An 11,741-nucleotide genomic window follows, 5' to 3' on the forward strand; every position below is an offset into this window, starting at 1 on the left:
AATACCTGTCTGTGAACTACGGCCCTGATAAGGAACCGGACATACACAGCCTCCTCCCCCCTTCCCTCCTCCCCCCCTTCCCTAACGTCCAATCACAACGTCCGACGATCTGAACTCGCTAAAGGGATTTTTCCTTTTTTAACGACAGAGTGATTTTCCTCGACTGGAAAGGCCTTCCTCCTCCGCCTGTGACGTCTCCCTCCCTCTCTCTCCGCACTCCTCGCCGTGCCCACATTCCTAGACAGTATCCCCACCAGAGTCCGGTCGTGACGTCAGCCAGGAATGCTGCTTTCCATCCCAGTTTTTCATCAGCGCAGCCCTAGTTAGGGCAGAAATATCCACTGACTAACGAACAGCAGGGAACACACACACACGAGTGGAAAAAGGTGGAGAAGGATGAGGCCCAGTCACGTATGTGTGTGTGTTTGTTTGTGTGTCTGCGTCCTCATCATGATTAGGGTGAAGGTTGCCCCCCCTATATGAATGAATGAATAAGTTACGTAATAATAACTTACGTAAGCAACTTAGCAGTTCAAATTAGTTGAAACATCAGTGCTACAACCAGTCTTAAAATAGTATCATCAAATTACCAAACAGGGTCAAAATCACAAGTCTGAAAATATGATGCATCTGAAATAAATGACACACAGTTTCGCGCATACACACTCACACACACACACACTCACACACATACACACTCACACACACACACACTCACACACATACACACTCACACACATACACACTCACACACACACACACACTCACACACATACACACTCACACACACACTCACACACACACACACACACTCACACAGCTGTGACAAGCAGCAAATAAGTTGCATCACTGTCTCCCAGGAACAAGCAAGCCTCTACAGTTAGAGGAAGAAGTAGGTCATTTTAGATTCCTTTCAGTTGTACAGCACTTTCCAAATAGCGTCTTTCCACTCCACTCGAACTTCCAGCTGCAAATGAACCCTTTAGAGACCGCTGACTTTACCCCATCTCAATATTACATTTCCACACTTTCATGATTAGTGCAAAAAAAATAAAAATAATAATAATTACTAAGCTAAAATAGTGCTAAATCAAAGTGATTCAGACTTGGTTTTTGCCAGTAGAACTCTGGATTTCAGCCAGACCACAATGACACATGAGGCAAAGTTCCAGAGACACTTAGTGACAGGCTCAGATGTACGAGGAGGCTGTATCGAGGGAGCCACCACTCCACATGTACATTTAGTCATTTAGCAGACGCTCTTATCCAGAGCGACTTATAGTAAGTACAGGGACATTCCCCCGAGGCAAGTAGGGTGAAGTGCCTTGCCCAAGGACACAACGTCAGTTGGCATGGCCGGGAATCGAACCGGCGACCTTCTGATTACTAGCCCGACTCCCTCACCGCTCAGCCACCTGACTCCCTCTTCCTCACTACATTCCCCCAACAACACCACCCGTAAGCGCTGCACCAACGCTGGGAAGACGCCTGGGCGAGGTGGGGCGTCACGCTCAGCCGGCTGAGTCAACGGAAGCCACAAGCTCACACAGGTGGGCCTGGGAGGGAGGTTGGGAGGTTTGGAGAGAGGGAGGTTGGGAGAGAGGGAGGTTGGGAGGGAGGTTGGGAGGTTTGGAGAGAGGGAGGTTGGGAGAGAGGGAGGTTGGGAGAGAGGGAGGTTGGGAGAGAGGGAGGTTGGGAGAGAGGGAGGTTGGGAGGGAGGTTGGGAGGTTTGGAGAGAGGGAGGTTGGGAGAGAGGGAGGTTGGGAGGGAGGTTGGGAGGTTTGGAGAGAGGGAGGTTGGGAGAGAGGGAGGTTGGGAGAGAGGGAGGTTGGGAGAGAGGGAGGTTGGGAGAGAGGGAGGTTGGGAGAGAGGGAGGTTGGGAGGGAGGGAGGTTGGGAGAGAGGGAGGTTGGGAGAGAGGGAGGTTGGGAGGGAGGTTGGGAGGTTTGGAGAGAGGGAGGTTGGGAGAGAGGGAGGTTGGGAGAGAGGGAGGTTGGGAGAGAGGGAGGTTGGGAGAGAGGGAGGTTGGGAGAGAGGGAGGTTGGGAGAGAGGGAGGTTGGGAGGGAGGTTGGGAGGGAGGTTGGGAGAGAGGGAGGGAGAGAGGTTGGGAGGGACTGCTGAGGCCCGTGTTGGGTTGCGTCTGAGGCCGTGTTTCCACGTGCGGAAACATCTCCTTCCGTCCTCCGTCTAGGTTCGGTGATCCTCTCACAAGACTGAAGGGTGATGGCGTGCTCAGATCTTGTCGTGTGAGGTGAAGTTTGAACACAGGAGGTCCAGCAGCGCCTTCAAATACTCTCACAGGCTTCCACAGGGAGGAACAGGACTAACCCTGGTCATTTTCGATATACTATGTCACAAACCGTGACTCCAAAAGTAAAAGTCGAAAACTGGTTTAAAAGTACAGTACGACAATCTCAGCACTTCCCCCTGCATAATCATCCTCTAAAAGAGGGAAGATCCATAACTGTGAGCGCTGGTGAGCTGCTGCTGGTGTCAAAACAGCCCGGCTGTTCCCGCCCATGCCAAGCCCCCTTTGATCTGTGGTGATGTTGTACCCCGGGCACAGGGCTGGTAACAGACCCCCTGCTCACAACTTCACATGCCTGCCTCTTTGAAGTCTCAATCTTCGTATTGAACAATAACATGGAGTGTGCTGCACTAAAGCTCACCATGTAATCCAGAGAGAGAGCGAGAGAGAGAGCGAGAGCGAGAGAGAGAGTGTGTGTGTCTTATCACCAAAGCAAAATTCAAACAGTGCAGTGGGCAGGCGGATGTGTAGTTGTATCCAAGCACACGCTGTTGCTTTGCATCATCATGACACCCCACAGCCCCTATCATGCTCATCTTTTATGAGCCAGTTGCCAGGGTTTTTGTTTCCATGGCCACGCACCAGCCTGATGCAACAAACCCCACCACCACCACCAGTCAGCCTTGTCGACCGATTTAACCCCAGTTAACAGAGCCTGTAAGGACCATTAAACCAGACAAGCGCAGCCTAACGTGATGGTGGGACTCTGCGCCAGTCAAACAACCTTTTTCTCACCTCTGAACTCCTCTCTCTGTTATTGGGGTACACCCTTGTCTTTACTTGTACAGCTGCATTCTGTTCTATGACAAGATTGCTGACTCACACCTGGAGTTAGTACTCATGAAGTAGGCTTTTCTCTGACCACAGGCCTATCTCACACTAAAGGCTTCAGTATTTGTGCAAGTGTGTTTGTGTGTGCGTGTTTCAGTACGGGCGTGTGTGTTTGTGTATGTGTGGGGTTGTGTATGTGTGTATGTATGTGTGTGTGTGTGCGTGTGTGTGTGGGGTTTGTGTGTGCGTGTGGTTGTGTATGTGTGCGTTTGTGGTTTTGCGTTTGTGTAAGTGTGGTTGTGTGTGTGTGTGTCCACACTGACGCCGCCTGTCACGTCAGCTGGATGGGTCTCCCTCCCCTGTGCTCCCCCCGGCACGTGGCCCCTCCCTCTTGTGACGTGGCCCCTCCCCCATGCGCCCCCGGATGCAGGTGGCCTTACCTGGGTTGTTGGCCTCCCCCTCCAGCACGTGCAGCTCTGTGCACTCGGCCAGGCTGTGTTCCAGACACAGCTGGAGGAAGCGTGCCTGCGTCTGGCTCACCCTCTTCAGCAGGGAGAGCAGAGCCACCGTCTGCTCGCACTCGTTCCACCCTTTAAACCAGCTGGCCAGGATACCCACCTGGTCACGAAACATCATGATCCGGGGGCCAGGTGTGTGTGTGAGTGTGTCCGGGCGGGAGGCGACAGAGAGTGGGCTCCCCTCCCTCTCGGGTCGTCAACGGGGGGGGGGGGGGGGGGAGATGGCGGGTGAACTCAGAATGCGAGCTCGTTCTCTCCTGCAGCTGGTTCACTGGGGGCTGTCGGCGAGGGGGGCTGGGGTGCGGTCGGCGAGGGGGGCTGGGGCGCTGTCGGCGAGGGGGGCTGGGGTGCGGTCGGCGAGGGGGGCTGGGGGGCTGTCCGGTGGTCGTACTTGGGGCATGAGGTGTTTGATCCGCTCAGTTGAGGTGGCGTAGCATGGTCGGGGCTTGACTGTTGAGGATGTGGCGGGAAGAGAGGGTGTTTCTGAGGTGTTTCTGTCTGCCAGGTGTTTCCCAGGACCCACCTGGACCAGAGGGACTTGGCTTGAAGGAGATTCAGATTGACTTCAACATGCGCTGTCACACCTGGTCTACCCACATGGACATCTTTCCTCAGGGATCCCCCTTAGGCCTGCAACCAGAAAAACTGTTCAGAGGGATATCTGACACACACACACACGTTTGCATACACACACACACACACACACACACACACAACAACAACAACAAAGTCACACGCAAAAAAAACAACCTTGTTGCTTCGATCATACTTTCTTCAATTCAGGATTCGTTAACTGATACACATGGGCATTGTAGGCTAATCACATTTAATGCCTACGGCAACAAATGTTCGGTGCTTTGCGTAGGCTACTTGACTTAGGAGTCGCCTCGCTTTCGTCTCAGAGGGCTTGTGGCATTCACCGCCCTGACTAAAATAAACCATATCCACCCATTCCTAAAAATACAATTGTTGGTACAAGTAACTAGCGCGACATCCCGGTATTTCCCAGGCGAACGACTGCAGCCTCTAGCTCGTCGCCGTGGCAGACAGTCGAGCCCAAATGATCATATCATGAATTTACTAAACGTGCCAAAAAACGATATCGATTTTACGTAAACCTTTCCGTCTACATTGACAACAATGTAGAAACGTTAGCGCAATCATTTACATAAGCAACGACGTGGGCCTAACCCATTTGTATCAAAATCTTACCTTTTAAGTCTATGTCAGCATTAACCGGCCTCTAAAACTGTCACTTCATCAACAGTGGGAATAATGGGCAGCAGCATATGCGCGACGATGTTTGAATTTGGGATTGATGCAAAGGAAAGGCTTTCGAACGAACATGAATAACTGAGCAGTCTGAACTGCAGTCTAAAAATTCATAAAATGTGACCAGAGCAAAGCTATGCAGCACGGTGAATACGTCTATTCTTTTAAAAGGCTATGGTTACACTAAACTAAGACCTGTTTTAAGTTATATAGATTTAAGCACAAAAATACAATAGATTTTTCAACGATAGGCTTTAGCCCCTACACTCCTACAATCTACTATAACATTCGTATTACACATAGCATTCTATCACGCGTGAGATTAAATGTTATTTTAACATGCCCAGCTATTGAGAAAACAGTTCGGACAAAAGGAACGTCAAAATGCCGCAGAACCTTCGTAAAACTGGCAGAAGAAACGGTTGAATATTACTTACTGGGCACAGTTGCATCGGTAGGCTCTTTATTCGCAGGACAGGGCGCAACAATTAGTAAGATAGTGGGGAGCGGTGCCCCTTCACTCCGGATCTGTGTGTTTTGCCATCTTGACTAACTTTTCCGACTACAGTTACTCTTGTTGAACCAGAGGAGAGACTCGGCATTGCTTTCCACATGCTAATAATTAACACGGAGCATTACGTCAGGGGCTTGGCAGCAGACAAGGAAGCAAAAATAGAGAATGGAGTTAGGGACAGATCGCACAGCCTACTAGCAACGCAGGCGACTGACAGGGATTAGCGAATTGTTGGGAAAAAAATGGTTTCCTCAGAAAACAGTACAAAATCAATACAACTAACAAGGCTGAAGTTGAGTTTAAAAGTAAACAGGAGGGGGATTAGGCTACGTGGTATTTTATATGCTTCGGATCCCTAGTGTAGCCCAGTATTCAAGGGGAAAACGTTTGCTTCTGCAAACGCACAGCACCGTTGGGTTCAATCTGTTTGTCCAGGTTTTTCAGCAAATATAATATAACAACGTGTTCTATCAATGAAACCTCTGTGACGCCTTCCTCCCTTTCTTGAAGTTTTTCATAGTAATGTTGCTATGGCGGACCGCATTCCACCCAGTAGAGGACGCGGTTGTATAACCGTAGACCTAGGCTACAGCTCAATTCAAAGAGGACACAGAATTTCATACAGGGTTTGAACATGGGTGGAATGGGAACAGTCTATGGGTTTGAATGGCTCATAATGAACTACCCTAATGTTGTAGCTGCAAAACTTACAAGTATCCAACTGTGCGTGATCAAACATCGTAGAAACGTTTAGGAGTTACGCTAGCTAAAATAAACTCGAGTTTATTTTGAAAGGCATTTCCATTGTAAACTTAGTAGCCAGGTTAATGCCAGGCAATATTAGTAGACCTATAATAAATATTGTACACTTTGGTGAGCCCGCAAGATAGAGAGTAGAAGTTTAGGCCGACGCCCAATTTCGCTCATTCTCCAAATAATTCCTGGGCCATAATTTGACTCGGATTTAATGTTTTTAAATATTGACGGAAGTTAAGGAGGGGTTCCCCTCAAGTCTAGCCTTTGCTTCCACCTTGTGGTTTGGCTATGTGACATGCTACGACATTTACACTGACTAGGCTATCTGGCATATTTTAAACCTAACTGACAACATACCATTGTCAGGGTCAGAGACATTTAATTTACTCCGTGTAAAATGCCTTTATGGCAGTACATTTTACTTTCAAACTTTAAACTCTGAAGCGGTCAGCTCAGGTCACGTTCTTCACGTAGACCCAGTCAAGTAACGCAATAGGAAGCTGATGTCAATTCCTTATTTGGGACCTAGCCCCTACCATGATTCATTGTTCTGTTTTAATTTGTGTTTGTCCACCAAACAGTGTGTAACAGCAACGTAGCCTACATGCACTTTCAGAGTAGGATCTTTGTGGTTTATTTTCTCCAAAGGCCGTTAATACTCTTACAAAATGAAAAACGTAGTTTTCCTCGTTACTTTTTATTCGATTCTCAATCTCCGGTTGTCAAGCTCGAGCTCCTCTGCCTCCCAAAGGTGCTTCTGTCAGGTAAGCGCGTGAACGCCTACCCGCAAAACACCCCATAACGACGGTATGATCTAGCTCGTTTCCTTACAAAGACAACATTATATGATAATTATCCAGTTAATGCCAAGCTACAAGATATAAAAACGGTTGGACTATAACAAGTACATGACAGACCCATAATCCCCGTGTTGTTACAGGTGACGGGTAGTTTGGATGACTGCACTTGTGATGTGGAGACAATTGATGCCTTTAACAACGAACATCTTTTCCCCAAACTTCAAAAGCTGCTCGAATCTGACTACTTCAGGTTCTATAAGGTTGGTCAGAACAACCTATTTGTGCTTGTGAATTTAGTGAATCATACAGTGGTGTTTTCAGTATTATCCTCAGGCTTTATATCTGTATATATTAGGTGAACCTGAATAGGCCGTGTCCATTCTGGACGAGTGGCTCTCAGTGTGGACTTAGGGACTGTGCTGTGAAGCCCTGCACTCCTGTGAGTATGGACTTTTTAAAAACGTCAACAACTATGCATTCATCTCATACCAGCTGAGAGGCAACTTTTTTTTTCTCATCACAGAATGAGGTACCTGAAGGAATCAAAACTCACATCCACAACAAGGTAGGAAACAACATTAAAACACATTTGAAACCAAGCCAAGACCTATTTTTACATCGTATTTTACTGTATGGGATATACTGGAGTTCTTATACAGCCCGCATGTGTAACGGAAGCCTTCTTAGAGGCAGGGTAAGAATATCACAGGACAGTCTGTCAAAGCCACAAGTGTCTTCTCACTTCCTTGTCTGTGTGTGCAGTACACAGCCGAGGCCGACGACCATCTCCAAGACTGTGAGCGCACCCTGCAGCTTGGTGCTGTCGATGGCTCTCTCAGGTCGGTCTCAGAGACAGCCACGTGCCCAGGAGTCTCCTGGTGCTGTTTATTAACATTTACATTTAGTCATTTAGCAGACGCTCTTATCCAGAGCGACTTACAGTAAGTACAGGGACATTCCCCCGAGGCAAGTAGGGTGAAGTGCCTTGCCCAAGGACACAACGTCAGTTTGCATGACCGGGAATCGAACTGGCAACCTTCGGATTACTAGCCCGATTCCCTCACCGCTCAGCCACCTGACTCCCTAAGCTAACAGAATTAACAGGAGAATGCGGTGACAGGCTTGCAGACAAAATAACTGACCTTGTCGCGACTCTTTTCTTCTTCTGGGACGTAGCGAGAAGACCAAACGGGCCGTCCTGGAGTGGGGTGAGCACGATGACGAGGCTGAGCGCTTCTGCGTGGCCGACGGTAAATAATTTGCATCTGAGGCGGATTATACACGGCTTTCGTTTGAGTTGCTCTTTCAAAAGGCAAAATGCCAAATCAACTTTTCAAAAGCTAGAACTACAGAACAAACGTTTGAATATAGGAAAACATATCATGAATATGGAAATAAAGTGTGTGTGTGTGTGTGGGGGGGGGGGGGGTATATATATAAATATGCTGAATATGTAAATGTTGGGTAAAAGGGAAAGTGTCAGAGGCAAATGATCTTTCTGTCTGACTGCACTTCCTCTTGATTCCCAGATGAGGAGAGTCCGGACTCCCAGTACGTGGATCTGCTTCTGAACCCAGAGCGCTTCACGGGCTACAAAGGCCCAGAAGCTTGGCAGATCTGGAACAGCATCTACGAGGAGAACTGTTTCAAGTAGGAACCACTGTCACCGTTGGAACACCACCAGACTTTTCCCATTTGGAACTCCCAAGTTTAGCTGTTTTTTTTTTAATTTTTCAAATGTTTTGCAGGTGCGTTTCTTTAACTGTAAGGTTTTTGTTAACCTGATTAACACGTGTTTGCCTTTTCCTCCTAAGGCCGTATACTGTGAAGAGACCCCTGAATCCTTTAGCTTCATACAGTGGTAAAGGCAGCATCCTAATACAATATCGACCTTATTTGCCAGGAATGTGTGCAATGTTAACCCCAACTGATATGTTTGCATCTTTCCACTTCCACAGGAAATGAAGGTTAGTGTTGCGTTTTCACTCAAACTTAACGCATGCATCCCACCCCACAATTATGTACTTATTTTATTTGCTGAAGTGAATTTAGCATGTCCCATAAAACGAATTATCTAATTTTCAGGGAAGACGTTTTACAGCTGGTTGGAAGGTAGGCTGTAAACTAAACCCCTCTTTGTTCAGTGTATTCGTGTCCATGTGCAGGAGTCTGAACCCTGTGCCCTGCTCCCCTCCAGGTCAGTGTGTGGAGAAAAGAGCTTTCTACCGCCTGGTGTCTGGTCTCCACGCCAGCATCAACACACACCTGAGTGCCAGGTATCTCATAGATGGTCAGTTCCTCCCTTTACACACACACACACAGGAGACTATGCTGAGATTATGAAGTGTTCACGTTTTTCTTTCTAATCCCTCCCTAAGATAACTGGTTCCAGAGAAAGTGGGGTCATAATATCTCAGAGTTCCAGCAGCGCTTCGACGCAGGGCTGACCAATGGCGAGGGACCAAAGAGGTTGCGTAATCTCTACTTCCTGTACCTGATAGAGCTACGTGCCTTGGCCAAAGTCCTGCCTTTCTTCCAGCGCCCATACTTCCAGCTCTACACTGGCCAACCTGCACAGGACAGGCAACACAAAAGCCTGCTCCTAGAGCTCCTCCTAGTGGCCAAGTGAGTGTACTACAGGCTTTGAAACTGGGGAAACGGAACAGTCGACAGAGGGATTAAAAGATGTGGTAACGTGATGCTTACTGACTTCGGAGGTGTCTCAAAATCTTCCTTTGTGAGCCCAGCTAGTGTAATGAACATGGGGGAAGATGTCACCTTCTAGCTATCCTTTCAGTGAAGTATTATTATCGCCATCTCTCTCCCAGGTCTTTCCCTCTGCACTTTGATGAAATGTCGCTGTTTACCGGGGACAAGGAGGAAGCAGCAAGGCTTAAGGTTTCTGTACCTCTTGTCTGCCACTGTGAGCGTCGGCCATTTTAGAAGCACAATCCAGCTCTGACACACTGGGTACATTTCACCTACTCATCTCACCGGCCCTTCTGTTGCTGGTTTCAGGAGGACTTTAGGTCGACCTTCCGCAACATCTCCAGGATCATGGACTGTGTTGGCTGCTTCAAGTGCCGTCTCTGGGGCAAACTACAGGTACTTTAATACAAAAAGACTATAGACACGCAGCGCACTCGCCAGGAATCCTTTTGACACCGCCAGTTTCGAACATCTCCCTCATATATGGCCATGGGTGATCAGGAATGTCTCTATTCTGAGTCATGTCATCATCGCTAACTTTATAAATGAGTGTATATGTATATAAAGTGTCAATCTTTAAAAAGTTTTTTTTAATCAATATTATTTCAACCTTTCCGAAAAATAAAATTTTTTTTTTTTCTTCTCCAACTTTTCAAAACTTTTTTATTCAATATAGTTTCAACCTTTCAAAAAGTTTATTTTATATGTTGTTTCAACCTTTCAAGACGCAAGGCCTGGGCACAGCCCTGAAGATTCTGTTCTCGGAGCGCCAGATTGAGGATCTCCCCAAGTCAGGTGACCTGCCCTCCTTCCAGCTGAGCCGCCAGGAGATCGTCTCCCTCTTCAACGCTATTGGACGGTAAGACATAACCCACACACCATCCACCTATGAAGTCCATAGCAACCCGTCTCCGTGGACCCTTACAGATCTGTATGAACTGATACCTTAGATTAGAACTGCTCCGGAACATGTTGTACATTCAGTACCGGGAAAATTATACATTTATATGTATTTGTGTTCCAGCATCTCAACAAGCATTAGGGAGCTTGAGAACTTCAGGAATCTGCTAGCAGATGTCTGGTGAAGAGAGGGTTGAGAACCATTCCTCCACACTTCCTTCTAAAAACCACTGACCTGCACAAAGGGGAGGAACCACCACAGCAACCTACATTCTGCACTCCTACATTCCTCTTTTCTAACCAAGTCTAACCCTGTTCTACATGTGCTAGTCATCGTTTCTGAATTATATATATATATATTTTTTTTTTTTTTTGTCAACACTGGAGTTATTGATTTAAAATGTGACCCTCTAAGGGACTGAATGAAGAATAAATATTAACTGACATACACCATCAGTTTTTTTATCATGGTAGCCTAGAATGTGAAGATACCTTACTTTGATCTGCAAGCAGGGTGTGTGTGACGTGGGTTGTCAAGCTTTGTTTACACGTTCATTTACAAGTACACAAACATCATCAAGCATTATTGTCATGCGAGCTGAGATCCTTTTCCCTGTGACGCACATGCGACAGGCTTGACAGTGAAGGTATTGATCAGGCCTAATCACCTTCATGTCAGCGCCGGTGACTGGAAAGGAATAGGTCGATGACTGAAAATGTAAGGGGGGGGGGGGTTCCAGAACACACGGGTGTGACTGAGAATACACAAGGGATGTTCCAGAACACACGGTGTGACTGAGAATACACAAAGGATGTTCCAGAACACACGGGTGTGACTGAGAATACACAAGGGATGTTCCAGAACACAGGGGTCGTGACAGCTAAGTCTGGTTAGACCACAGCCAACTCAACTGTAAGCTCAAGGGTTCTGCCAAGAAACCGAATGCAATTCAGGGTTGTCAGACAAGGGTCGTCTCTGTGAGAAAACCCTGGCAGGACTTCTGGTATGCAGGCAGAACTGGTGAAAGACAGAAGGCAGTTGATACATCTGTCGATTTTAAGTGGTAAACATGGTTTTCTTAACCCACAGAGAGTTCACAGTGCTTTTACTTGTTCCTGTCTCCATCCCGCATCCTGATTCAGCTTTCCCTTCACTGATTTACGACTCCTGCCTTACACAATCTCACAGATGA

The 11,741-nt window shown here is 47.5% G+C and overlaps 1 protein-coding gene across 1 annotated transcript; it reads left to right on the forward strand.

Moving 5' to 3' along the window:
• Window positions 1-6,387: 6,387 nt before the first annotated feature.
• Window positions 6,388-10,998, forward strand: ero1a (endoplasmic reticulum oxidoreductase 1 alpha). Its single transcript, XM_062447410.1, has 15 exons — window positions 6,388-6,903; window positions 7,080-7,199; window positions 7,295-7,378; window positions 7,463-7,504; window positions 7,702-7,778; window positions 8,116-8,189; window positions 8,469-8,589; window positions 8,754-8,806; window positions 9,025-9,051; window positions 9,137-9,229; window positions 9,318-9,564; window positions 9,768-9,837; window positions 9,958-10,044; window positions 10,374-10,507; window positions 10,673-10,998. The coding sequence occupies exons 1-15, from the start codon at window positions 6,808-6,810 to the stop codon at window positions 10,731-10,733; spliced, it is 1,386 nt and encodes a 461-aa protein (XP_062303394.1). The 5' UTR covers window positions 6,388-6,807; the 3' UTR covers window positions 10,734-10,998.
• The last annotated feature ends 743 nt before the right edge of the window (window positions 10,999-11,741 follow it).

Source organism: Osmerus eperlanus, chromosome 21 (assembly GCF_963692335.1).
Source record: "Osmerus eperlanus chromosome 21, fOsmEpe2.1, whole genome shotgun sequence".
Lineage (NCBI taxonomy): Eukaryota > Metazoa > Chordata > Actinopteri > Osmeriformes > Osmeridae > Osmerus > Osmerus eperlanus.